This window comes from Geotrypetes seraphini, chromosome 1, assembly GCF_902459505.1.
Source record: "Geotrypetes seraphini chromosome 1, aGeoSer1.1, whole genome shotgun sequence".
NCBI lineage: Eukaryota > Metazoa > Chordata > Amphibia > Gymnophiona > Dermophiidae > Geotrypetes > Geotrypetes seraphini.
This window is the reverse complement of record NC_047084.1, coordinates 112933282-112952029: the sequence shown is the minus strand read 5'-3', so window position 1 is coordinate 112952029 and position 18748 is coordinate 112933282. Positions and strand designations below refer to the sequence as shown.

The 18748-nt window shown below is 46.2% G+C and overlaps 1 protein-coding gene across 10 annotated transcripts in view; it reads left to right on the top strand.

The window, feature by feature from the left end:
* Positions 1 to 18748, top strand: part of LOC117356551 (phospholipid-transporting ATPase ID-like) — a 209143-nt gene that overhangs the window by 107470 nt on the left and 82925 nt on the right. For all 10 annotated transcript variants that reach the window (XM_033935931.1, XM_033935912.1, XM_033935903.1 and 7 more), the window contains 3 exons: positions 441 to 529; positions 10396 to 10592; positions 17114 to 17322. In XM_033935931.1, coding sequence (XP_033791822.1) covers positions 441 to 529; positions 10396 to 10592; positions 17114 to 17322 — 495 coding nt within the window. The remainder of the gene's footprint in view (positions 1 to 440; positions 530 to 10395; positions 10593 to 17113; positions 17323 to 18748) is intronic.

Here is an 18748-nt window from a genome sequence, read left to right as displayed (position 1 = left end):
TAGGAATGGCAGCGGTGACTGGAGGGAGGGGAAGAACAGGAGCGGTAGCGGTTGTTGCGGGAGGGGGGGAGTCGGCGACGTGCAGGCCGTTGTAAACAGGAGCGGCAGCGGCGGCAGGACCTTGAGCCCTCCTCCCGCCATCCGCTGCCAGAGCCGCTCCAGTCGCATATGCCTCAAGCCGCGGTCAAGGCTGGGGACTCGCGCATGCGCACTCCTACGGCCACAGACCTACACGCAAATAGGACTGCGCATGCGCGGCTAGCTCTTTATTATATTAGATTCCATCTAAAAACGTTCTGCAGTGAGGATTTAGAGGCTGCTTTAGCTCTGTGTAATGACCCACCGTGTGCCTTCCTCCTCCCATTCCATTCTCTTCCCCCACCAGCAACCATCTTAAATGGAGGGAAGTGACAGAAATGACCAACCTTTGCTTCCTCCAGGGCCCGATACGAAACTGATGCAGAACAGCGGGAAGACATCCCTGAAACGCACCAGAATAGACCGGCTGATGAACCTTCTGGTGATATGCGTAAGTCCTATTGGGGGCTTTCTTGCACTGGTACAATTGACCCTGATGCTCCGCAGAAAGGAGATCCGCCAAAAGCAAAAGACTCTGTGGACAGGTGATGTTTTATTAATATCTCACATAAAAAGTATCAAGGACCCAATCCACTGGGTCCAAAGCTCCCGGTCCTTGATACTTCCACATCACCCCCCACTCCTTCTCTGCCCCCCCCATTCCCACCCCTGTACCTCTTTAAATCTTCGCCTGCACGACAGCATTGACTTTCCATCTGACGTCACTTCCTGGCCCTGCGACCCGGAAGTGATTTCAGAGGCAGCAGGACAGAGTAACTGCTCACACTGGTGATGATTTAAAGAGGTCTGGGCGAGCCAGGAAAGGAGGGCACGAGGGGGGGGGGCGGAGAGATACCAACACCCCCACTAAGACAGCTGTCTGTCCTGGTTCTGATGACTCCCTATATACTCTCCCCCCAGTCACATCCCACTGGGTCCTAGTGAAAGGACTTTTGGAAAATATTTCCTTTAAGGTCATAGATGGGCCGACATGATCATCAGAGACTAGTTAAATCTACTAGGACTAAACTTAGAAACTTATCTAGATTGTGACCCTGTCAGGACAGAAAAGGAAAATAGAACATAAGAACATACTAGGTCAGACCAATGTCCATCAAGTCCAGTAGCCCGTTCTCACAGTGGCCAATCCAGGTCCCTAATACCTGGCCAAAACCCAAGGAGTAGCAATCTTCCATGCTACCAATACAGGGCAAGCAGTGGCTTCCACCACGTCTTTCTCAATAACAGACTATGGACTTTTCCTCCAGGAACTTGTCCAAACCTTTCTTAAAACCAGCTATGCTATCTGCTCTTACCACAACCTCTGGCAACGCGTTCCAGAGCTTAACTATTCTCTGAGTGAAAAAAGTTTTAAAAGTATTTCCCTGTAACTTCATCGAGTGTCCCCCTAGTCTTTGTCATTTTTGACAGAGTGAAAAATCGATCCCGTTCTACTCCAATCCTATCTCTCCTCAGCCATCTGATTACTATTCAATGTACTGTAAACCGCTTTGGTGAATCTCTTCATGAGAAAAGCGGTTCAATCCCAATAAATAAAATAGAAAATGGCGTCGGATGATGGTGATACGGCCCATCCATATCATCTGGTATCTCCCCTTAAGACAGTGGATCACAAACTGTGCTGTGGTGAGATTCCGGGTGTGCCACGAGAGGCACATCCTTTAGGCTGGCGCTGGCGTCTCTCCCCCCTCTCTGCACCCTCACAGGTGTAGTAATTTCAGGGTTGGCAAGCTCAGGGCTCCGTCTGGAGGGCCTCCGTGCATGAGGTCACAGATGCGACCCTGAGCTTAGTGTGCCGGGGCTTGAAAAGCTTTGTTAAAACCTCCGTTAGAGATCCCACACGCCCGTCCCACGCTTTCTTGTACTCTCCACTGCCTCCGCCGGAAGGTCATTTCCCACATTCACCACCCTTTGCATAAATAAGTATTTCCTTAGATTACTTTGGAGTCTGTCCCCTTTCAACTTCATCTTACGCCCTCTCGATAAAACCAGGATGTCCTAGAGTCAGCGTGTAGCATAGTAAGTGCATGTGAACTTCTTCAGTGTTTATTTTTCTTTTTTAAATTTTTTTATTCATTTTAAAGCCACAAGTAAGTGCACACTATAATACAATCGTATAACTATAAAAGCATTTAAATACAATTATAATCTAAGACAAAAAGATATATCACCCCCCCCCCCCCCATAATTAGTTTAAGTTTCAAGTTTATTAGGGTTTTATATACCGCCTATCAAGGTTATCTAAGCGGTTATCTAATTGAGAAATTGACAAATACATTCCAACCCACCCTGGACGTGTATGACCAAAGGACATAATGTCCAATTACTCTTTGCAAAATTATGTCAAAGGCTCCCAAATCTTCAGAAACGTTTTGTAATGTTCCTGTTGTACAGCCATATTTCGTTTCATCTTAAAAACATGACATAGAGACTCCCACCAAAAGGTATAGTTCAGTCTATCCCAGTTTTTCCAATTCCTTAGAATAAGCTGTAGGGCAACCCCTGTCATAATAAAGAGAAGTTTGTTATTATGGGATGATATTTGGCTTTTAGCTCTCATCTAAGTGCCAAATAGCACAGTGTCGTATGTTAGTGCCACTGGATTTTCCATTACTTTGTTCACCTGATCCCAAATGGATCTCCAAAATTGAAGTATCAAGAGACAGTAAAATAGTAAATGATCTAATGTCCCAGGTTCAAGATGGCAGTGCCAACACCTATTAGACTTGGAACTATCTCATTTCTGTAACTGAACTGGGGTCCAAACTGCTCTATGTAAGAAAAAAAAAACCAAGTTTCAACTAGAGAGTTGTGCGGGGACAGAAATCCCGCCCGTCCCCGCCAGGATCCTCTCCGTCCCCACCCGTCCCCATAAAAAACAGCAATTACTTCTGACAGGATCATCAATTCCACAGTTTCTTTTGTGTTTGCGCTGCTGTTTTCCTTGTGGAATCTCTTTGGTGGAACCCTTTTTTTGCTTTCTGTTCAGGTAATTAACTTATAAACCCCCTCTTTTACTAAGGCTAAACTAAACTAAACCTTGGGTTTATATACCGCACCATCTCCACGAATGCGGAGCTCGGCACGGTTTACAGGAAGAAAGATGAGAGAGGAACTACAGTGGAGAGATTAAAGAGTTAGGTGTAAAGGGGGAAGGTGAGAGGCCTAAGAGGGGGGAAGTGTTACAGTTTTGAGAATAGCCAGGTTTTTAGGTGCTTGCGGAAGAGTTGGAGGGAGCTTGAGGTTCGGAGAGGGGAGGGGAGGTTATTCCAGATCTCAGTGATTCTAAAGGGGAGGGATGACCCAAGTTTGCCTACATGGGAAATACCTTTTATGGAAGGGAAGGATAGTTTAAAAATTTGGAAGGATCTGGAGGAAGTAGGGGTTGGGGAGTTCCAGGATAGAGGGATAACGGCAGGAAGGATGCCATGTAGGATCTTGTAGGCCAGACACGCACATTTGAAGTGGATCCTGGGGATTACTGGGAGCCAATGGAGCTTAGACAGGAGTGGTTGAGACGTGATCAAATTTGCTTTTCGCGATATTATATGGACGAACCCTGCTTCCAAAGCCTTCCATCCCCGTGGGAGTCCCGTTGGCCAGAGGGGGGTCCCCGTGGGAGTCCCGTGGGTTAGGGGGAATTCCCGCAGGAGCCCCACAGGCTCCGCGGGATTCCTGCGATCCCCGTTCCCATGCAGACCTCTAGTTTCAATTTCATCTTATGCCCTCTCGGCCTCTCGACAAAAAACCGGGATGTCCTGGAGTCAGCGTGTAGCATAGTAAGTGCATGTGAACTTCTTCAGTGTTTAGAGAGAAAGAGAGAGAGAAAAAGAAAACCAGATTTCTTCGTTCCTTCTGTAGCTAGAAAAAAAAAAAGCCACCGAGAGCCTTTTTCTGAGTAATCGAAAAATGTGAATTAGTCACTCTGTAGTCCTCAAAGGTTGACATTTTTCAATTGGTTTATTTTTAGTCACTCAACATTGTACTTGCCCTTTCCTGAGTATAAATAGCCCAAACAGAGCTTCTCCCAGGAAAAAAGGAGTTTTGTGGTTTTTGTCCATATTTGGACACATTCCCTGGCCCCAGGAAGCCCCTTTTTGTCTCAATCATGCAGGAAATTCTGTTTCCAACTCCTGAGCTCACAATCAGCCTCCATAAGACTTCTACCATTTAATGTACTGCTTTATCTTAGAGAAGTTCAGGGCGGTTTATTTATTTATTCAAATTTTCTATACCGTTCTCCTAAGGGAGATCAGAATGACTTACATGAACTTATTCAGGTACTCAAACATTGTTTCCTCTCTGTCCTGGTAGAGTCACACTCTGTCTAATGTACCTGGGGCAATGGGAGGGATTAAGTTCCAAGTTTCCAAGTTTATTAGTTTTTAATATCCTGACCATCAAACAATTGTCTGGCCGGTTTAACAATAAAAATATAAAGAGTTTAAATGTAGTAGAATGTGCATAGAGATGTCTAAAATTAAACATATATGACGAAGACTTGACGTTACTGGAGTGTGAGGGCAATAAGGGAGGAGAGGGAAAAAGTTACATTGTATAAGATGAGATGGAAAGGGTGGGGGGGATGAACGAATGGAAGGGGGAAACGTTAAAATGATGGATGCTTACCTGATGAAAGAGAGAAAAAAAAATAAAAATTTAGGTTTGATTAAAAGCGTCCCGAAATAAGAAGTCTTTAGATTGGTCTTGAATTTGGCTAATTGTGTTTGGCCCAGGGTCACAGGTAGCAGTGTGGGTTTTGAACCCACAACATTGAACGACCTCACCAATGAGTGGTTTAAATTCACCAATCTAATAAAATTACTTTTCTCTTCTAAAATTCAAGAGTCATGAAGACAATCAACAAATGTATGAAAATTTTACTTATCCTTTATTTTTGCATCATTTTCCTAGCCCCAACAATTGTATGCCCGATCGGGACCTGTTTCGCCCCAAACAGGCTTTTCAAGGGGTTCCAACAGTAAGCACTTATTTTAGCATCCTGCCGCCGTACATGAGAGGATGCTAAAATAAGTGCTTTCCAGCCCCATCCTGAAGAGACTGGGCCCTGAGACTTGGGGGAGGGGGGGGGGATAGGGCAGACCCAGGGGCAGAACAGACCGGATCTAGGGGTGGAATGGGCTGGTCCCTGAGCAGAACAGGGCGGGGTCATGTCATCTCTTTTACCAGATGGAAAATCTGGTTAAACCCTAGTCACAAGGAGAAGTCTGGATTTGAACCCACAACCTTGTAGTGCGGAGGCACCACCCTCTCCTTGCCGGTGAGTCCTCACATCGTTAGTGAGTAAGGCTCATGGAAACACTATCAAGCGTGAATTAAACACGATCCTGAACGAGGAGAATCTACGCGATCCCCAATCAACATGGATTCAACCAAGGGCAGGTCCTGCCAATCCAATCTTATCAGCTTCTTTGACTGGGTAACAAGGAAGCTGGACTCGGGGAGAGTCACTGGACGTCGTGTACTTGGACATTCAGTAAAGCTTTTGATAGCGTCTCCCACCGCAGGTTATTGAGCAAGATGAAATCCATGGACTAGGGGCAGTAGGCTTCAGAGGGTGGTGGTATATGGTAAGCCTCTCTAAAACGTTGGAGGTGACCAGTGGAGTGCCACAGGGCTCAGTCCTGGATCCGATCCTCTTCAACATATTTGTAGGAGACCTACCTCGGGGCTTCAAGGTAAAATAACACTGTTCGCCGATGATGCCAATTATGTAACATTGTTGGTAAAAGCGATCTGTCCAACAGCATGAAGCAGGACTTGCTTTTATTGAACACTGGGCACTGAACTTCAACGCAAAAGAAATGCAAGGTCATGCACCTAGGCAACATAACCCATGCGAGAACATACACACTGAATGGGAGACCTTGGCTAGACTGTGGCAGAACGAGATTTAGGGGTGATCATCAATGAAGACATGAAAAACAGCCAATCAAGTTGGAAAAGCTTCATCCAAGGCCAGACAAATGCTGGGTTGTATTCGTAGAAGCTTCGTTAGCCGGAAAGCCCAAGGTCATTATGCCGTTAGTACAAGCCACGGTGAGACCTCATCTGGAGTATTGTGTACAATTCTGGAGCCACATTACCGTAAGGATGGCTGAGAGTTGAGTCGGTTCAGAGAATGGCCACCAGGATGGTCTTGGGCTCAAGAATCTCACGTACGAAGAAAGGCTGGACAGATTGCGCTATACTCTCTTGAAGAACGCAGGAGAGGGGAGACATATGAGACATTTAAGGTATATCACTGGTCGTGTAGAGGTTGAAGATGATATTTTCTTTCTTAAAGGAACCTCGCCACAAGAGGGCATCCGCTGAAACTCAGGGGCGGAAAATTTCATGGCGACACCAGGAAGTATTACTTCACAGAGAGAGAGTTGACCATTGGAGACAAACTCCCAGAGCAGGTGATCATGGCCAACAGCGTGCTGGATTTCAAGAAATAAGTGGAGGCCCACTTGGATACTCTACGAGGGCAGTGTAAAGGTACACCACATGAGTGTGATCTCTAGAAGGGTAGTTAGGGAGGGTCAATAGAGTGGGCAGACTTGCTGGCCTATAGCCGTTTTCATGCCGTCAGATTCTATGTTTCTATGTTTCTATGACCAAAAGGTTCATCAAGGCCAGGATCCTATTTCCAACAGTGGCCACCCAGGTCCCAAGTACCAGACAGAACCCCAAAGAGTAGCAACATTCCATCAGCTGAGATTGTGATGTCATAATGCCTCATTCCACCTAATGCCTAAGACCAACCTCAGAAGTTGAGGTCACAATAGCTTGATTATCCCTATACTTTGTTCACATAAGAACATAAGATACTGGGACAGACCGAAGGTCCATCAAGCCCAGGATCCTGTTTCCAACAGTGGCCAACCCAGGTCCCAAATACCGACAAGATCCCAAGTAGCAAAACAGATTCTATGCTGCTTATGCCTAGAATAAGCAAGCGATTTCCCTGAGCCATCTCAATAATGGCCTATGGACTTCCTCTTTTAGGAAATTATCCAAACCTTTTTAACACCCCTGCTAAACTAACTGATTTCACCACATGCTCCGGCAACGAATATCCAGAGTTTAATTCCACGTTGCGTGAAGAAATATTTCCCCCGGTTTGTTTCAAGTGTACTACTTAGTAGCTTCATCACATGACCCTCTAGTGCACAGGGTTTGGAATCAGTGACCTTGAGTTTATCTCTAGACCCCTTGGCTCCACTGACTGGTACGCTGTTGATATATAGGCCACCGGGGAGTTGGGCTACTATTAAGGTACTTTGTTAACAGTCGTCATATTTTAGCCTTTCTTGGGGTTTAGATATTGGGTGACTTAAAGATCCAGTTGGAGGATGCTATAGATGCCAGGGTGATGACATTTTGTTCCTCTGATGAATATCACTTACTCTTCAAAGCGGTCACTCTCTTGATTTTGTGGTAACGTCCATCAGGGCTTCTGGTGCCACCAGCTCAACTCTCGGGAGAAGAGCTAATACTCTGGCGAGATCGCTTTTTGTTCGAGTTGACATTGCTTTCAGAGTGTGAGAGGCAGAACCGCATAGAACTTAACGGTACTGCGGTATATAAACTGTTGTTGTTATTATTATTAAAAATAGACTTGAGGTTGATCCAGTGATTATTTCGAGGTAGAAAGTTGTGGAGCATGTCTGGTCTATGGTTTTGCCCACTATCAAGGAGATAAAAGGGAGTTCAGCTAGGAAACCGAGGGCAAGACGCCGTCAATAAACTGTTTTCTGGTGGTTTAGCCTGCACGCATTTTAGCAGCGGATTATCAAAACGGATTATCTCTGTCTTTAGCGAGGCTTCTAGCAGTCTCAGACAGTGGCATGCAACACTGAAATGAGCCCTCTGGTGGATTCTTAAAAATCGCTGAGGCATTTTCGAAGAGTGGCGTCAGCTTTTGGCGACAAAAAGCAGCGACTGGTCTGGGGGTGCCGTTACAGTGCTAGCACTTGTGTTTTCACTGTGGCTAATGAAAAAAAAAAAAAGTGTATCTATATACAGTGGTGCCTCGCATAACGGACACCTCGCACATGCGAACGCTGCGCACTAACGAACTTCAGGTCTTGCTTCCCACAACGAACTTCGTTTCACACAACAAAGTCGCCCGAGCTGCATCCTTCCGCGCAGGCACTGCGCTTAACTGCCCTCTCTCCGCCTGGCTCCCTGTGCAGTGGCGGACCGTCGGCTCGCAGGGGCCCGGCGCCTACTGCTGATGCGTTGGGGGGGGCGGAGCTACTCTCTCGCCGCTTCCCCGATGCTAGAAAAAAAAAAAAGAAATGAACAGTTAAGTCCCAGTTTTTGCCGCTGAGACTCTGCCCTCTCTCACTGTAAAATAGACTCTACTTAGTCTGTCTTTAAATTTAAAAAATGTGTGTTGTTTTAAAAAAACAATTATGTTTTTAGATGTATCTAAATAAACATAATAACAAAAAATTTATCTTTTTTATGTCATCTTAGCATATTTTATGCTGCAGAACAAATTATTTTTTTTAACATGTATTGTTATGGGAAAACGCGTTTCACATAACGAACTTTTCGCATAACAAACTTGCTCCTGGAACCAATTAAGTTCGTTGGTGTGAGGCACCACTGTATTTTAGTGGAGGGCAGTAAAATCACGCTTCTTTTGAGTTTTGGGGGAGAGAGAGGGCATGTTTCATGCGCGCTTGTTAAAAGCCAACGTTTTGTCTTGAGCGCGTGCCTGATACCCTTGTCTTGTGTGTTTCTGGCTGTGGGTCTTGATTACATTTTAACATTAAAAACAAATTACAAGATTTATCTAAATTATAGTCGTTTTTGGGAGAGAAAGGCATGTTTTATGCGCGATTGATTAAAAAGTCGGCGTTGCTTCTCCCCTCCCTTCCTTCCATTCGATCCAATTAGTGCAGCAGGAGAGTGTGTTTTGTTTTTTGTTTCTTATGGCGTTTTTTCTGCGCATGTGTCCATCAGCAATGGGCACATGCAAATGTAGGAAATCTCCACTGCTGTCCGCGCGATCTTATTTGCATACGTGATTTTTTTAACAATGTCTCGTATTTTTAGATTCGGTATCAAAATGGCTGGGAGACACGTCCATGCTCTGGCCACATAGTGTATCCCCCACATCTCCCTTATGAAATAACACGTGGAGAGGCATAAATCAAAAAAAACCGTCTAAAGTCCCCTTTTGCCCTAAGGCCCAAACGTTGAAAGTAGCCCACAGGAGGGGCCTAAAGGCTATTGGGGCGATTCCGGTTAGCCCAGGCACCTCAGGCCCTACCTGTGGGCGGGGTTTGAGGCTCCTGGGCCAATCAGGCTCTAAGGCACCGCCATTTCGATGGATGGCGGGCCCGTCAGACAGACGGGCTCGAGACCCGTCCATTCCGTCCTACTGGTTTTGAGATATGGGGGGGGGGTTGGGTGGTCGAGGGTCAGCAGGGGGTTTGGGTGGGTGGGGGGCCGATCGGAGGTTTCGGGGGATGCGATCGGTGGGGGGAGGGTGCCAAGGGCAGGAGGGGCCTAGGATCCCTCCTGCCCATATCTTAGTGGGAGTAGGGAGATTATCGCCGGGGCAGAAGGGCTTTGGGCTCCCTCCTGGCCTGATCTCTGTCGGGTGGGGGTGAGAGGGCTTCGCCGGCCAGGAGGGCTTGGGCTCCCTCCTGGCCTGTTTGTTGTTGGGGGTGGTAGGCAGGTTGCCCGGGCCGCTGAGCTCATCACAGCAGCCGCCATCAGCTCAGTGGCCCCTTTTTCGGTCTAAGTCAAAACGTATTAGTGCCGAGTAGGCAACCTGTCAAAATCTTTGGTTATACCTGCTGTACGCCTAGGTCGGCCCATCTCCCGCCCACCTACCGCCCTTTCCCCTCCTCTAAAAACGCCTCTTTTCGCTCTATGCGTTTAGAGGGAGGGGAAAGGCCTAAGCTGGTTTTAGATACGTCTAAAACCAGCTTTGGTTATGGATACTTGGATGATCAGGCTTTTTGATCATCCAAGTACTCATTTAGGCCTCTTTTTAGACTTTTTTTTGTTTTGATTATGAGCCCCATAGCGTACTTACACACGTACGAGCTATTTTCCTGTACCCTGCTGTGTGTGCAGTTTTAGAAACATAGAAACATGATGGCAGATAAAGGCCAAATAGCCCATGTAGTCTGCCCATTTACAGAAGGGCACCCAGGAAGAAGGATAAGGACCCCCTCGGGGTTAGGAAGGTGGATTACGTAGGTAGCATATGGAACAAATGTCCTAGAATTATAAACCTATAGCTTGTCTTGTCTTCTTCTGCAGATTTTTGGCTTTCTGGCTGTCATGTGTATCATCCTGGCCATTGGGAACGGTATTTGGGAGCACAAAAAGGGGTATTACTTCCAGGTCTACCTTCCCTGGCAGGACGTGGTCACCAACTCGGCCTTCTCTGGCTTCCTCATGTTCTGGTCGTACGTCATTATTCTCAATACCGTGGTGCCCATCTCACTCTATGTCAGGTAAGTGACCATATATCAACGGTGCAGAGTGGATCCTGGGTAGACAGAAACAACGGTGGAGGAAGACCAAACCGACCCGTTCTGTCTGCCCAGTTGAGATTAGCCATGTCTTGGTAGATAATACACATCAATATTCTCAAAGGCAGCGCTGGAGCTCTGACACTATCGTGGAGTTGCTTCTTAAGGTCGTATCTGTCACTTCGTGCAGGTTACCCCAATGTGTTTCATTTTCATCCTCCGGGCCAGTGTGTTCATGTCCAGGTACATGTGTACACAAGGAAAACTAAGTTCTCTGTTGTAGCTCCTACTCTATGGAACGCCATGCCACCTCAACTCCACATTGAAAATTCACTTGACAAATTTAGGATTAAACTAAAAACGTTCCTATTCAAAGACGCTTGCCAAAGCATTTAAATATTTCCTCTCCAACAGCTAGCAAACAAAATACGAACCGCTTTTAAGAAGTGATCCCCTTTCCTGATGTGTTATCCTTCCCCTCTCTTCCGCGCCTTTTAATTTGTTTTTTTTAAACGATGTAATTATTAACTTCCCCTTCTCCCTTTACCCCCAAGCTCACGTTCGTTCTTGTAATTTGTCCATTTAATGTTTACACTTCCCCTCCCCTGATAATAATTTAATTTTAACTCTTTATTTTTTTTAACATTGTAAACTAGCCAAGGCGTTCTTCGATGGTCGGTATATTAAAATTAATGAACTTGAACTTGAATTTGAACAATTTCCAGAGGATGTGGACAGGCCGGTGTAGGGAACAGCCAATCAAAGCCCAAGGCCAGTGTTCAAAGTTCTTGAGTAAAAGTAAAAATAAATGTATCTTTTAGTACTTAAGTCAAAGTAAAAGTACTTTCAATGGCGGGGAAAGCCCAAGGTGCCATCTTGGTGGGGGTGCTGGCACCTCTCCTCCTCTTTGCCCACTCTACCTCTTCAAATCTTTGCCTGCAGCGAGCAGCGCCGACCTTTGATCGCCTTCTGACATCAATTCCTAGTCGTGGAACCAGGAAGTGACTTTAGAGGTAGAGCTTAGGCCAGCACAAGCAGCAGGTAGAATCTGCTCTCTGCTGGCGAATATTTGAGGAGGTGCAGGCATTTTGCTGAGTATAGTGAAAAATACATTAAAAATGTACTTAAACGAAAGAAAAAAAAAAAAAAAAATGATTGCCTAATTTATCCCAACAACTTTATTTCTCTCCACTTTGCGGATCACATCTGAGACTAGCACAAGGGCAGGCCTAGTCATTGCAAAAAAAAAAGAGAAGCAAATGCAAAACCAATCAAACTATTTTTTAAATTTAAAAAAAAAAGTCTTGAGTGACGAAACCTATGTCCATATTCTGTACATTGTTCGCCTAAATATAAACAGAGCCTGGTGGTGATCAATGTTTTGCTGACCCCTGCTGGAGATAACCCAGAACTGAATTTGTGGGTTTGTGGAGCCAGTTAACACATAGCCCTGATGATGAGGGCTTGATGGACCTGCTGTATAAAGTAGTAAGATTATGAAGGTATTTTCTTGGATTTCTTGAGAAACATTTATTAAAATTCTAATTAAAAAAAAAAAAAACCCAACACATAGCCAGTTAAATATAATATTTAGTACTTCACTGGATATGGCTTACCACATAAAGATAGGCAGGGCTTGTGTGCGGTTCTGCTTATTTGGTTAGCGTTATCAAACGTCTGGATTTACCCGAACATGTCCTTTCTTTAGAGGACTGCCTGGGTCTCCGGACGTATTTTTAAAATGCAGCAGTTCATCTGGGGTTTCAAGTTCGGTGCTGCGTCTGGAGGACCTCCGAGCATGGGTGGGTATGACGCGATGACGTGTGACATCAGGGCATCGCATCTGCGCATGTTTGGAGGTCCTCCAGGCACGGCTCCGATCTTGAGGCGAAGAGGTTTTGGGGGGCGGGGCAGGACCACGTGTCCGGACTTTAGCGTTACAAAATCTGGTAACCCTCGCTGGGCCAAGCGTGGACTCTTCCCCCCCAGAATGCTGCCCAAATAGCTGGTTTTCAGTTTGACGCCAACCACCTAAGTGCTTCTGAAAATTAGTGATTATCTCCAAGTTTCTTTACTGTTTGATAGACTGACCATCGATAAGTATCTGGTCAGTTTACAATGCTAAAATTAGGTTAAAAATATAAGCCAAAAGGGGACTGTATACCGGACCACGTTAATTGGCCAAAAACATTAAAAGTGATGGATGAGGGAGTCCTTGACAGTATTGGGAGTAAAACTGGACCCAGGGCTTACTATAAATTGTCAAGTTGTAAAAACAGCGCAAATATGTTTTGCACTATACCATGTGAAACCAATGCTATCATCATCTGACTTCCGTTCTGTTGTACAAGCAACGGTCTTGTCACGGCTGGACTACTGCAATGTCCTGTACCTGGGAATAACTAAGACCAGATGTAGGGCATTGCAGGTGGTCCAGAACATCAAGAGACGAGCATATTACTCTATATCTTCAACAACCGCGTTGGTTGCAAGTTGCGTTTTGAATTCAGTCCAAGGCAATCATGTTACGTCATCAATTCTTATATGGTACGATGCCTGAAATTTTTAAGAATATGATGTCTCGTTATCAACCACAAAGGTCCCTGCGTTATTGAAAACAAAGGTTAACCCTAAACATGTAGATACGAATGCCATGACTTTCACATGTGCAGGAGTCAAGCTATGGAATGGCCTTGTTGGCCAGATTCGACAATGTGGAGAGAGGAATTCATTTAGGAAAATGTTGAAGACTCAACTATTTCTTGACGCATTTTTCTGAGCAATTGATTTTATGTAAGACTGAACATGTTTGTTTTATTTTTAACATTTTATGTATGTAACTCCTTGTAAACCGTTTTGGAAAAAAAACGGTATAGAAATTTAAAAAATAAATAAATAACATAGGTATTAGACAAGACAGACAAATTTGATATGAGAGGGACTGGGAACAGGTAAGAAATAAAATTACATCGAAGTTGAAATAAAATCTAAAAGGAAGGTAAGACGGGGGAGGGGATGAAAGCGGTTCTCATTCATCGTTAATGCAAGCGGGGAGAGGGATCCTAGCTTGTGTTTTGATATGCATCCTGAAATAACTAGGGTTACTCTATTTCTTCCAGCAAAAAACGAGGACACATGGCCCCACCTTGGTCTGCTCCAGCCTTGCCCTACATTAACTTCTTCTCCTCTCCTTCCCTGGTGGGCCCCCAAGCATACGCAGATGTGATGTCATGACGTCACACGCGTGCACACATGCGTGGATGCCTTCTAGACATGGCCCCGAGATCCTAAACCCACACAAACTGTTGGCTTTGTGAAAAATAACCCAGACACCCAGACAGTCCTGTAAAAAGAGGACATGTCCCAGTAAATCTGGACATATGGTAAACCTACCCCAAACAGGAGCTGTTTCTGAGCAATTAAATCGCTTTGAATAGTGACAGCCCCCTTCCCACACACACAGTTGATAGAACTGCCCTTCACGACTTGGACTGTATCCAGAACAGCTACCCAGTAAGTCCAAGCTATGTGGATCAAGACAAGAGGACATGCTGTGTTCCAGCCTATGGCAGTTAAACTAGAGAGTTGCGCGGGGACAGAAATCCCACCCGTCCCCACCCGTCCCCGCCAAAGTCCCACCCGTCCCCACCCGTCCCCGTGAGGAATCCCACCCGTCCCCACCCGTCCCCGTGAGGAATCCCTCCGTCCCCACCCGTCCCCGCGAGGAATCCCCTCCGTCCCCACCCGTCCCCGCGAGGAATCCCCTCCGTCCCCGCCCGTCCATATAAACTTCAGAAATAGTTATTTCATTTAATTATGCTACTGAATTAAAGGCTCTGGTAGAAACCCATTTACAAATAAGCAAAAAGACTTTATTAATTTGAAAATATTAATTGGGAAGAATACATACTTTGCAAATGGGTTTCTACCAGAGCCTCTAATGTTTATAAATTTTTATCAACACAATTAATATACTTTATCCTGAAGCAAAATAAAAAAAAAGAAATATAATTCTTTTCCTACCTTTGTTGCCTGGTTTCTGCTTTCCTCATGTTCTCATTCAATTCCTTCCATCCACTGTCTCTCTTCCTTCTGCATCTTCCATTTGCTCTGTTACTGTGCCTCTCCCTTTCTTCCCCCTTCCAAATTGGTCTGGCACCCATCTTTTTCTCTCCGCTCCCCCCATAGTCTGGCATCTGTCTTCTTCCCTGCCAGCGTCTTCTCCCTACTCTCTCTTCCCCATTTCCTTTCAGCGTCCTTCTCCCCCCATCTTCCCCATGTCCTGTCAGCGTCCTTCTCCCCCCTCTGTCTTCCACATGTGCTTTCAGTGACCTTCTCCCCCCTCTGCTTCCCCATGTCCTTTCAGCGTCCTTCCACCCCCCCCCCCCGTCTTCCCCATGTCCTTTCAGTGTCCTTCTCCACCCCTTTGTCTTCCCCATGTGCTTTCAGCATCCTTCTCCCCCCTCTGTCTTCCACAAGTGCTTTCAGAGTCCTTCCCCCCCCTCTGTCTTCCACAAGTGCTTTCAGAGTCCTTCCTCCCCCCCCTTCCTTCCTATGGCCTTTCAGCGTCCTTCTCCACCCCTTTGTATTCCCCATGTGCTTTCAGCATCCTTCTCCCTCCTCTGTCTTCAAGTGCTTTCAGAGTCCTTCCCCCCCTCCTCCCGTCTTCCCCATGGCCTTTCAGCGTCCTTCTCCCCACTCCTTCTCTACCGCCCCGGGTGCAGCACAGCCGGCCAGGTCCCCTTACTTTTGTGGCACTTCCCCGACCGACTGACAACAGCCCCGGTCCGACAAACCTCCCTGCCCTTATCTGCGAATCTAAATTACCTTATTACAGCTGCTGTAAGAAGATAATTTAGATTCGCGGCTACAGGGCAGGGAGGATTGTCGGACCGGGGCTGTTGTCGGTCGGTCGGGGAAGTGCCACAAAAGTAAGGAGACCTGGCCGGCTGTGCTGCAACCGGGGCGGGGTGTGGCGGGGCGGACCGCCCCCTCCCTTGGTAGCCACTCGAACCGCGAGGCTACTCTCCTCCTTACCTGCACTGCCTGCAGCACAGAGCCAAACGGAAGTCTTCCCGACGTCAGCGCTGACGTCGGAGGGAGGGAGGGCTTTGTTTAAGCCCTCCCTCCCCTCCGACATCAGCGCTGACGTCGGGAAGACTTCCGTTTGGCTCTGTGCTGCAAGCAGAGAAGGTAGGGAGAAGAGCCGCGCGACTGAGTACATCCAGCCCCGCAGGAACCCCGCGACCCTCGGAGGCGTCCCCACGGGATCCCCGCGACCCTAGGGGCGTCCCCACGGGATCCCCGTGACCCAAAGGGGGAACCCGCGGGATGCCCGCGGGTCCCGCGGGATTCCCGTCGTCCCCGTTCCCGTGCAGCTCTCTAAGTTAAACATCTCCCCCTGGTGGTGATCCTCATTCACAGCCACAGTGCACGTAACTGAAGGAGTGCGGCCCTTCTTCAGAGTGAAAATGGGAAGGAGGGAAAAGCCTTCAGGAAACACAACTAGGCAAGGAATGCAGTTTTCAGCATGATTCCAGTAACGTTCTCGATGTTTTGCACATGTTGAAGCAGTCATAGTTACTGGGAAGGCCATTCTCTGGCAATTCTTTCCTCGGTAGAGGAGCTGAGTCTGCACAGGACTAGCAAAGAGGCGCTGCCTAATCCTAGAGGTTGAGTGCAGCTCCACCCCATGCAAGACTTCAAAAAGAGCTGAGGCATAGAGAGGGGGGGGGGGGTCTGAAGAGTCTTCAGAGGAAGACTTTGTGCAAGAGATGGAGAGAGGGGGAGAGAGAGGGATTATAAGAATAGCCTTACTGGGTCAGACCAATGGTCCATCAAGCCCAGTAGCCCATTCACAAGGTGGCCAATCCAGGTCTCTAGTACCTGGCCAAAACCCAAAGAGCAACAACATTCCATTCTGAATCCTAAAAGAATTGCAAGATTCCAGAATCCCAAAGAGTAACAAAAGATTCCGGAACCCCAAAGAGTAGCAACATTCCATGCTACCGATCCAGGGCAAGAAGTGGCTTCCCCCATGTCTTTCTCAATAACAGACTATGGACTTTTCCTCCAGGAACTTGTCCAAACCTTTCTTAAAACCAGAAGGAAAGAGGGAGGGAGAGGACAGTCCGTCACTACTGAGTCAGGAACGTTTGAGGGAGACAGTGGGATCACAGGAACTGTTTCCATAGAAAATGAAGTAATCTTTCTTTGAAAAAGGGACGCTTTGGTATCTCTAATTAGAGGGGAATTGTGGGTTTTTGACAACAAGTAGGATTTCCTCCCCTGTTGTTCCACCCAGTCCAGAATGTAGAAATTCTGAGTCACTCCATGTCAAGTCTTTTTACATTTAGTCTGATAAAAGTTTGAGTTTTACATGGTAATTGGTTTTGTCCCTTAAGAGTGATGGCGTGGAGGATTTTCTCCCTAAATGTTTATCCATTTTTTTCTCTCTTTCTTTCTTCCCCTTCCCCTCCCTCCCTCCCCTGCCATTATATCAGTGTAGAGATCATAAGGCTGGGGAACAGTTTCTACATCAACTGGGATCGCAAAATGTATTACCCAAAGAAGGACACACCGGCAGAGGCCCGGACCACCACCCTGAATGAGGAGCTGGGACAGATCAAGTACATCTTCTCGGACAAAACGGGGACGCTCACTCAGAACATCATGACATTCAACAAGTGCTCCATCGCCGGAAAGTCCTACGGTACAGATGCGCTCTGGCCATTTTCTCTCCTGCTTTGGCCACAGCTCTCAAGCTTTACTGTTCTCTCTTGATCTTCTCCACTCTCTGATATTTTTTTCACCTCCAGACCTCCTTGTTCTCTTCCTCACCTAGCTGGAGATTTCTACCCAAATCCTGGGCCTTCAAACCATCTGCCTAGAGCCAAACCTACCAAGTTTCTCAACATTTTTTTACACTGCACCAAAGGTCATATGAGAGAGCCAAATATTAGTTTTACATAAATAATATAGACTAAATGAAAATAAGCAAACACTCTAAATTAAATTCACTTAAAAGGTACACAAATTATAATCAATATCTAAGTTTCTAATGTCTCCAAGGTTCTCTTCATATCAAATGGCTTTTTAACCATTCTCATACGCATCAGAGAAAAGAAATGTTTTTACTCCTGATTCAAATTTATCAAGATTCTCTAATAATCTGATTTTAGTGGTAGACCATTCCAAAGTTGGGGGCCCTTAACAAGAAAAGTTGCCACATGATATGATGGTACTATAAGGCATCTTTGATTTACCGATTTAAGTGATCTAGATGGCGCATATAGATTCGGAAAACGTGCCAGATAGAGAGGTTCATCCATCTGTATAACTTTAAAAGTTAAAAGTATTTTAGAAACAATATGGTGGTTAATTGGTAGCCAAAGAGATGTTTTCAAATGAGAGATATGATGAAATTTCTTCAAATTAAATATTAAATACTACTAGATGGATTAGACATCCACCTAGGGTGGTAAAATGTTGGGGGTGCTGGTATGGATCTGGGACACCTGAGAGCTTTTCCCCATCAGGTCTGCCATTACTCCCATCCGCCCCTCTCCAACCACCTCTTCGCGCACCATCCACACACTAAAAAAGAGCGGCCTGTGCAGGCCTTGTAAGTAGAGGAGAACACATGAAACAGAGGCAAGAAAGTGCCGTACTGGTCGCCGTACTTGAAGAAGGACACGGTACTACTCAAAAGGGTCCAGAGAAGAGCAACTAAAATGGTTAAGGGGCTGGAGGAGTTGCCGTCCAATGAGAGATTGGAGAAACTGGGCCTCTTCTCCCTTGAAAAGAGGAGACTGAGAGGGGACTTGATCGAAACGTTCAAAATACTGAAGGGAATAGACTTAGTAGATAAGGGCAGGTTGTTCACCCTCTCCAAGGTAGAGAGAACGAGAGGGCGCTCTCTAAAGTTGAAAGGGGATAGATTCCGTACAAACGTAAGGAAATTCTTCTTCACCCAGAGAGTGGTGGAAAACTGGAACGCTCTTCCGGAATCTGTTATAGGGGAAAACACACTTCAGGGTTTCAAAACAAAGTTGCACAAGTTCCTGCTCAACTGGAATGTACGCAGGTGAGATTGGACTCATTTAGAGCACTGGTCTTTGACCTGAGGGCCACCACGT